The sequence below is a fragment of the Coccomyxa subellipsoidea genome (genome assembly GCF_000258705.1).
Source record: "Coccomyxa subellipsoidea C-169, whole genome shotgun sequence".
Lineage (NCBI taxonomy): Eukaryota > Viridiplantae > Chlorophyta > Trebouxiophyceae > Coccomyxaceae > Coccomyxa > Coccomyxa subellipsoidea.
The window spans coordinates 494,938-504,294 of NW_005178034.1; the positions used below are offsets into that span (position 1 = coordinate 494,938).

General features: G+C 54.2%; 2 protein-coding genes across 2 annotated transcripts; one reads left to right on the forward strand and one right to left on the reverse strand.

Annotated features, from left to right (window-relative positions):
- On the forward strand, positions 1 to 1,107 carry COCSUDRAFT_33344 (hypothetical protein). Its single transcript, XM_005647106.1, has one exon. The coding sequence runs from the start codon at positions 181 to 183 to the stop codon at positions 751 to 753; it is 573 nt and encodes a 190-aa protein (XP_005647163.1). The 5' UTR covers positions 1 to 180; the 3' UTR covers positions 754 to 1,107.
- An 11-nt stretch (positions 1,108 to 1,118) lies between these two features.
- COCSUDRAFT_66313 (hypothetical protein) lies at positions 1,119 to 8,703 on the reverse strand. The gene is made up of 14 exons (XM_005647107.1): positions 8,608 to 8,703; positions 7,665 to 7,901; positions 7,358 to 7,472; positions 6,753 to 6,914; positions 6,133 to 6,200; positions 5,485 to 5,686; positions 4,836 to 4,989; positions 4,258 to 4,443; positions 3,760 to 3,910; positions 3,105 to 3,339; positions 2,691 to 2,813; positions 2,320 to 2,439; positions 1,721 to 1,873; positions 1,119 to 1,413 (listed from the first exon to the last, which is right to left on the reverse strand). The coding sequence occupies exons 1-14, from the start codon at positions 8,619 to 8,621 to the stop codon at positions 1,267 to 1,269; spliced, it is 2,067 nt and encodes a 688-aa protein (XP_005647164.1). The 5' UTR covers positions 8,622 to 8,703; the 3' UTR covers positions 1,119 to 1,266.
- Between the last annotated feature and the right edge of the window lie 654 nt (positions 8,704 to 9,357).

Sequence of the window (9,357 nt, forward strand, 5' to 3'; positions counted from 1 at the left end):
TTTGAGCTCGTGTATGGGAGAAAGAGGGTTACACGCAACGCAAAAGCTAAAACAGGTGACACTCAAAAGAAGCAGAAATAGATCTCCAAACTCATTTGTCAAGCACTTTTCCCAGGCCGACTGAGAAGCCATGAGGGTTTATCAGGGACACAGGAAGCATCATCCAAACTTTTAGCAATGATGTCACTGATCAATAGACCGCATGCGTGTCTGAATCTCCTCAGCACGGCGCATAACTTGAATGCACGCCACCAGACACACTACACCAATCTGAATAATATCCTAGCTATACAAATCTGCAGCCAGCCTGAATGCTGCTGTGCAGTGGTCACAAATGCCACACATGTGTGGTGCCTTCCTGAGAATGAAAGCCAACACACTGCACACAACACACATCATCGATCCAACGTCTATAAAAGGTATGATGAGCCTGGCAGAACTGTGCGACCAGCCACAAAAACCTCAGTGCCTAGCAGTGTCTATCTGTCTGCATGCCTAGCTCCAGTTGCATCGTGTGTAGAAAGAATCCCCCTCCTTCATTGGCATCGTTTCAGCCAAATCTGTCGCCACCCGCATCATATTGCTGTTCCATGGCATGACACAGAACCGTTGGTATCTTTTTTTCACCTCCTGTCCAACCAAACGCATTGCGCCTCTCGGATTTATGCCTGTCCCATTTGGACGACAATTCCCTATTCAGTGCAAAATATTGCCGTGCATTGCTGCTTATTTTCCTGCATACATGAAAATTGAGAGCTTTTGATTTGGCCCATGATATAGTAGGACACCGTGATATAATTATTCCCATCCCTAAGAGGGCATCAATCCAGACTTTTTTGAATCCAGACTTTTCTAGCGCTTGGGGTGCGCAGTGAGAAGCTGCATGGCTGAAATGTCAAGGCTGTGGGTTTTGTCCTCTTCTGCCATTCAGCTGACGTCTAATGCCTACTCAGCAAAGATTATTCCTGTTTTAACCCCCTACACTGCCCAACTGTGCCCATGATCTGACACATCCTACATCCATGAGTCCATGCGGGTGTTCCTGTTGAAGATAAGACAGTTGTCCCCGCCCACCAATCCACCCAGGAGAGACAGGGTGGTCCTTTTGGCGGCCGCCCAGAACAGTCAACGCCTTCGTACGCGCCCGGTCCAGTCAGCGCCACTTTTGGCGGCCGTCTGAAAGAGGGAACGCCGCTGTGCGCGCGGTCCGGTCAGCGGAGCGCCAAATTTGGCGCGTGCCACGCAGGGAACACCCCGGGCGCGCGCTCACTTGGCCTTGTAGACGGCGCGCATGAGCTTGTGCGCGAGCTGCGAGAAGTCGGCGGCCTGGCGCGTGGCGTCGAGCGCGGCCTCGCGGCTGGCGGCCGTGCTCACCTCATACCCCTCCACCGCCTCCTTGGCAAACTTGAGCGCCTGCACATTGCAGCCCGCTGCTCAGACTTGCGCATAATGAGCAAGAAGATGCACCGCTCATGCACAAGACGTGTGGATGGCACATTGGTGAGAAGCACTATGGAGGAGAAGCAACAAAGGAACATCATCCACCACTGTCTTGCATGGTGAAGGTGAAATCGCAGTAAGAGTTCGCAACAGGCAGTGTTTGAACAGGCCTCAGCATGACAATAGCATGGCGAGCATACTATGACATGCGCATCGCTACACATATCTGAGCAGGCATGGGCAGAGGAAGGGGAAATAAAAGGGGCGGTGAGGCGCGCACCTTCCCGGCAACGTCGGAGGCTTCGGCAATGTCCTTGAGCTTGATGTACTCCTTGCGCGCGGCGTAGTAGTTGATGCCCGTCTCAACCGTCTTGAGCGCGTTGCTCGCAGCCGCTGCTTCAGCGCGTGCTGCGGCCAGCGCCGACTCGCGGGCCTGTGCCATTTAACCGGTCAGGCATGACATGTCCGATTATCGATGCCATTAGTGGTCTAGTGACAGAAATTTACAAGGAGGGAAGGGTTTTGGCGCTCTGATCTGCACACGCATTCTTAGTGCAGGTCCATTGCATTACCCCCATAAATAACAATTCAGGGGGTACCAAAAAATACCTAGCAGCCCTGACAATGCTCAGCGCAAGGCAGTACTTCCTGATGTCAAATAGTGAAAGACTTGCATTTCCACTAGGAGACGGGTGTCCAGCATTTGGTCTTCAAGCATTTCTAAAGAATGAATACTGTGAGGGCAATTGGCCCTGACATCTGGCGGCTGGTACTGACTAAGCATGCCCTTCATACCAGGTGTTGTCCTAAAGACAATACTTCCCTGTTTCTAAAGCTTTTTGGTATATATAAACAGAAAGAGGGTAAGAAGTTTCGCACCAGATTGTAGGACTGGGCGGCGGAGACGGCTGCGGCACGGGCGGCACACGTGTTGGCCTCGGCGGCCTTCTTGGCGGCCAGCAGCGCGCTCTCCTCCGCATGCGCAGCGGCAGACGCGGCCTGTAGCAACCACAAACACGCTGTTGGTTGCTTTCTTTGACATGCAGAATGTAGCAACTGATGCCTAAATAAATGGTGCCCAAAGCGCTGTATGATCACACCCCACATAAAGGCATCATTGCTTTGCACTTTACTATGACCAGTTCGTACTGAATGCAAGCCAAGTGCTGTCTGCCCAGAAGGTGAACCATATGTTTGACTCCTGGTGAACTGTCAAAGAATTGGATTGTGGGGCTGAAAATCAAAAGCACCTGGCTGGAGCGCCAGGCGGAGGCGGAGGCCTTGGAGGTTGCCTCAACGGCGTTCCCGTCCTTGATGCAGTCATTGGTCAGTGTCACCGCGGCTGCCACGGCGTCCGCGCTCACGCGAGCGGCCTGCGCACAACACAGAGCAGTGTTATGAGCACACCCACTTTTTGGTACAGTAACTGTCCTGTTTCACAAGCATCTTCCCAGCCCGGGACACTGGACATGTATCATGGCAGCGACGCACAATCTTTGCACAAGAGTGCGCAGGAAACTGAGCAGCGTGAACTTTACAGCATCTCATCAAGGCTCCATGTCTGAAGTCCGGTGGGACACTCCTTGATGCAGCAGTTGGTGGCAGTAAAAAGGGGACACCAGGCATCAAATTGAGCAGTCCAGAAAAAGAGAACAGCGACGAACCTGCGCGTGGTCGGCGGCCTCACTCTCGGCGGCTATGGCGGCCTCGGCGGCGGCCGGGGCCATCTCCTTGGCCGCGGCCGCGCCGGCGGCTGCCGGGAACGCGGCGGCTGCCGCCTTGTGCGCCGCGTGCACGCGCTCCAGCGACTCGAAGTTGCGGCGCATCCCCTGCAGCATGATCTCTTCCTCCATCAGCACGTCCTCAGCTCCCATACCGCTGCGCAGTAGCGCCCAGCACCTGCGCAAAAAACACCCTTGTCACTCACCCCCGCATTATCCCCTTCCAATTGTCTCGCTGAACCCTGTATAAAGTCCCCTGCTTGTACTGACCGTGCATGTGCCCAATAGCCAAATCAAGAGTGCATCCCCACCAAGCGAAAGAGACCTCGAGTGTCCTTCCCTCATCATTGTCAGTGGTTTGCTGGCAAATGAAATTGCAAATGAAACCCTCACTTTGGAGCACTAGAGGTGCTATACCGGTCACAGCAAACCATAGATGTGCTACTCACTACTCGAATGTTACTCAAAACGCTACTCAACTCTATATAGAGAGAGGGTGTAGTGATTTTCAGCCACTTTACATAGATGCGCTGAGCAAAGACTACGTTCTGCGCGCAGAAAGTGGCAGGCCTGAGGGGTAAAAGGGAAAGTGGCTCACTTGGTGGCGGAGCGGAGGAGGGAGGTGCACAGAACTGTGGCTGAAGTGGCGAGGCCGACGGCGACCATCTGGCCCACGGTCGCGTCTACCGCGGCGTTGGGCGCCAGCCGGCTCGGCTGACTCAGCAGCTCGCCGAACACGCTGAAGGTGCCTGTTGCATGCCAGCACAGACCCTCTTCACGCATGCCACCAGTAGATTTCTATATTTCCTAACCTCATCCTCCAACATAAACTAGTATTTAAATAACATTTGGCTCCAACTGTCGCTCAGTCCTCGTGGCGGCTGTGTTGCACAACCCAGTGCTGTCAAACACGGTCATCAGTCTTTCGATTCTTTCCCGACTTGCATGCAACACTTCACAAGTGCCCGGAAACGCTGCGCAGTGTCAGGGGCGCATGCATGCAGCTTGAAACTCTCAATTCAAATCTCAAGTCTTTAGGCATTTCAAGCTCCCTAGCATGGGGCGTGCAGGGGTGGTGAGGTGAGGTGTGACTCACCGGCCTCCACATCAGCGGCGTCACCGCCCGATGGGTGCAGGGTGCCCATGAAGACCGGGCCGCCGGGCAGCACGGTGAACTGGAGCCACGCGGTGTAGCCGGCCTCGTCAGCCCACGCCAGCACGTTGTTGGCGTCAAAGGTCCAGAAGGACAGGTCGCGACCGCCCACTGCCACCTCCGGCAGGCCTGCATTGCCATAACGCACGCAGTCTCAGTTTGATTTCATCCGCCAAAGTTTAGGCCTTTTGCATGCACGTCATCCTTTCCCCAAAGCTCTGCCTTATGCAGTAGTCTTCCCACTGTCCCTTCAATGCATGCGCTTGGTCCACAGCTGTGTTCACCAGGAGCCAGAACAACTGCAGGGTGATCGCCTCTGTTGACTATCAATGGGCATCCTAGACCATTGCAACCATACATTCCTCGACTGTCTCACGTAGGCATCATAACTAGATTGACCTGATGTGTTCAGCTGCGCACGAATCTTCACTTCCAGGCCCTCCCTTGAATAACGTTTTCGAAGCCATTCTCCATCAATCCTTCTAATCACCCAAAGGTTCCTAGTTGCACGCCAGGCTCACCCTGGGAGTTGACGTTGATGGCGATCTCGGCGCCGGTGGTGACCTGCGCGGCCTCGTCGGCCGGCAGAAGGTGCGTCGCATACGTGCCGGCAAACGCCGCCAGGCTGTCCGAGTTGCCGGGCGACACCGCTGAGTCGCGGCCCGCCGTGTTCACCTGCGCGCACCCGCCGTTGGCCATCATCCGGTGGGACTGTTTGGGACACGGTCTGACAGTTTTGAGGCCCTAGAAACCGCGCAGCCACTGTGCATGGATGAGTCAGCAGCAAGACAACAGAGCACTGCCGCTGCCGGTAGCCAATGGCGAGCATTCTTGTAACATGAGACTACATTCTCAAGGTCCCTCTGTCAGCGCAGCAAAGCAGATGGACACGCAAGAAGACAAGAAAGTACTGCCGCCGGTCAGCGCCGATGGGGCACTCTTCAGGCGGAGGTAGCGCTTATTGTGTCTGTCCGCACAGCTCTATACAAACGGCGGGGGCAAGAAAGTGCAGGTATCTTCCCTTTCCATTCCGGGAGACCTCTTCTTCGTTTGTTCCCCGAGCATCACCGATACACCGTACGACTTTACACCACGCAACGGTGCTAATGCTTCTCGTCGCTACCCCTGGTGGGTGAGGGTTTGAAGGGTGGATGCGGCAAACGCGCGCACCTTGCCGGAGACGATGGGGGGCGCGATGGGCCAGTAGTGCGGCAGGTCGGCGTCGTTGACGGGCCAGAGGCAGCCGTGGCACTGCAGGCCCAGGTAGCCCGCGTCGGTGTCGGCGCCCGCGTAGCCGAAGAAGCTGCTGAACTGCAGCTGCAGGTTCACGCGCGCGATCTGGCCGCTCGGCGTCTCCCACTCGATCGGCGACCTGCGCGCATGCATGCATGCTTTTCTCAGTGCCGGGATATTACTTTACAGGATCAATGACAGGCTGCAAACTTCTGTAGGCCCCGCAGATGTGGCTGCAGATGCCCTGCGAGTATGTCCCATGGCCTTTGGCTTTGGATTTGCCAGCCTGTAATGATAATGATAATAGTACCAGGGCTCCTTTGAGCTCCAGAAGTACGTGCTCTGCTACATGCGTGGGCACGGAAGGATGAGGCCTCCTTGCCTAGCACCACGGCGTCGCCGTTGCTTGGCAGGCCATATCAATTTGCGATTTAGTGAGCACGTTTGAGCTTGGTCTTGAATACAGCAGGGCAAGCCTTTAGCTTTCAGGCAAAAGGCAGCACCACAGGAGGTTGTGCACATTGAAGGGCACACTTAAGAGCATGCATGAAAACCTATGAGAGAGCGGTAGAGGAGACTGCGCACGTGGTCTTGAGGACAGAGTTGTGCATTGTGTAATCGGTGACTGCCTTGCCATCCAGGAGCACCACCAGCTGCACACACCCACCACACACCCCACATCAGCCACCAGTGTACACACGTTGCAGAGCCCCCATCATCCCACTTGCACTGGACCCTCCCCCTCTCTGCATAGTATCAGCCTGCTGCATCCCAGGATGGATCTCTCTGTGCACATGAACCATCCGTCCCTGAGAGCCTAGCTCTCCCATCCTGCCCCACCGGCCTTGAAGCCCTCAACAGAGAGGGCAAAGGTAGGAATAACACTGTTTAGTGACGGCTGCATGCATGCAGCTCTGCAGCGGCGCAGTGTAAGCATTGCAATGTAGGACTTTCGTGACAGGCTTAATTCAATCAGAATGGTAGCAGGTTCTCTTTGAGACTGTCAAGTTTACAGAAGAAAATTGTGCTTGTACCGGAGCTGTGATGTCCTAGAATTTGATTTGTAATTCTTGCAGCCAAAGCCGATGGCTGCATGCCTAAAGGGAGCTATACACTGCCTGGCAACGGACCCAACCCCCTGCCAAGCACTGCTTCCAATGAAGATATTGAGGAGTGCTTACGATTTTCTCTGATTGAGGGCGCACCTTGTCGTCAGCACCGCGCTGAACGCCGATCTCCAGGGTGGAGTACTGGCCGGCGGCAGGGAGAGAATCCCAGGGGTGGGAACGGTCGGGAGACCAGGTCACAAACAGGTGGTAGCGTGACGCCCAGAATAGCAGGTCCTTGCTCTGCGCCTCCTCCAGAGCCTGCACAGGAACGGAGAGGAGCGTCACATGTCAGTTTTAGCAGCTCTGGTGATTTGCATGACAGTTCGGAGACCTGCTGGGAGCCACCTGAGGCTCACTGGTCTTATGGGCGGTCAGTTCACTGTGCATTCTTCATCCACAAACTTCTGATGTGTCCCAATGCCTGTGACATTATGCATATTGCGGTCGAATTGTGTTGCATCTCCGCCTCTGCGCATTCCCATCTTAGCCCCGGCACAGGGTGGGACTTCCGTGCCTGAGTTTGGGGCCTCTCTGCATGGGACAAGCTTTGGTCTTTAAAGTGAGCACTGCTGTGCTGGAAGCCGTGTTAGTTGGGCATTGATACCGCTAGAGAAGGCAGCCTTCAGCTGGGGAAAAGCAGGCATATCTGTGAAGGTGTTCAAGTAGAGCTGTTTGGCGACGGGCCTGGGCCGAGTGATCACCTTGAGGACAGATCCAATAGGGGCGTTGATGCCCTCGTCCTTGAGCCATTGGGCCACGTTGGCGTCGCCGCCCTCCACCAGGCAGTGCTCCTTCAGCAGGTTTGCCAGCATAGACCTGCAGGGATGGTGCATACATCTTGGAAACTTTTCCATGAAAATACGACGATCTGAGGGCCGGGGCGGATGGAATCGGGTCCTTAAAATGACAGCACCTCAAAAATATGTTTAGCCTTGCAGTAATATTCCGTAGAGCAGCCAAGGCAGTGACTTGTAGACCAGATCTGTCCATCGGCAAGGAGATCTCCACCTCTTCTCAGCGCTCTCGGTCAGCTTGCGCACGAGCGCCTGTGCGGGTTGGAGCGATGCGCGTCCACTCCTCTTGCTTGCGTGTGGGGCGCTTCCCTTCTGTGCAACGTCCTCCTCCTTCGGCTCGAAGCTCTCCACGATCTTGTAGGGACTCGCGTCCACCACCCTGAGCTGCGCCATGGGGGCTCCCGTATGTGCCGGCTTGGGGGTAAAACAGCTTCCGAACATTGTGCTGCTTCTGCAAGACGCACGAGATACACACGTTACGTTAGAGACTTGCATCAAGGTACGGTCGACATAAGCTATAGGTGAAGCTTGCCCGATAGCACTCATTCCCCGGATCCTTGAACCGTCCAGACTCTTTTCCAACACTTTTTGATCCTCTCAGCTACTCACGATGCTCGGCTGCACGGCTGCAATACAGAAGGGTTCTGTTCCGAGACTGCCGTAATAAACAAGCTGCGCTCTCGTCCCGCAGCGCTCACCCGTGTCCTCCAGCCTCCAATATGTTTTAGAATAAATGCTGCGTTGCGCTGTGTTAGGCTCAAGAGATTGAGTCCAACACCCGGATAAGACCAAAAGCTGCTGGCATGGCCCTGAGAGTCACTTCTTCCCTGGTTTCCTTGCAGGAACAAATTAAGCCCGCCAACTGTACGGATCTTGTGTCATACTGCTTTATTAATGCTATTAGACCTTCTGTACATTCTCAGAGCCTCCAATGTGGCCAAAATGCCTACTCCAACGTTTTATTCTTGAGCACTACTTGGACTGTGAGGCCAACAAACTCGCACAGCTGGGCTCCATGGCTCTATAGAAATGTGCTGAAAGTGCAAAGGAAACCTAACAATGTTCGCTCCACTCAAAAGGCCCTTCTTGCACTGTATTTCAGTCCAGATCAAGCGGAGCACATTCCGCCCGCTTGTTGGGGCGCTGACAAACCGCACCTTTGCTTTCCCATGCACTCCGGCTCAAATTCTGCAACGTTCAGCCCTCTTCGTGCCTCTGAGCTCTGTCAGCTGTCAAGGCAGGGTCGCTTGTAGCTCTGTGCTTATCAGCTGCGGGAGACTGGTCAACTTCGGACTCCGGGACTTTGACTTTTCATTGCGCTGTCCACGTGCCACATTTGGATCGCATGACGACCAGTGGGCTGGAGGAATTGCGCAGAAAATGCTTTGCATTCAGATAACTTTTACCGAGATCTCTTTGTACAAAGTAATATTTTGCGGTTAAAGGCGTGGTAGCCTAAACAATTGACTTGCCCAGACAGATCTCTCATTCCCATTCTGCCCGTGGTCCGGAGATTTGTCTTTGTACTTGCTTTAATCGTCCATATAAAATCATACATCGTATAGACTTTCACCTTCCAAGCCCAGTAGTCGCCAGTCTGTTGTAGGGCTTCCTTGAGCTAGCTCAGGCATCCCTTTCTTGGAATCCTCACAGCTAGAGTTACAATCCGCGGACAATCAGCAGATTTTGGGGTGATTTATCTTGTTGTTTAGTTATCAGGCAAGGAGCAGGATGACTACTTCAGGTCTATCTTTACTGCAGATCTCGAGTGTGCTGCAGACCCAGTGATACAGCCCTACCGATTATGATAACGTGTAAGATGTTGGGCCAGCGGCTTCACATGCCTTATTGTCTACAACACATGTCCGTCCTCTGTAGACGGCCATACGTTGGGCTTGCAAAGCGCA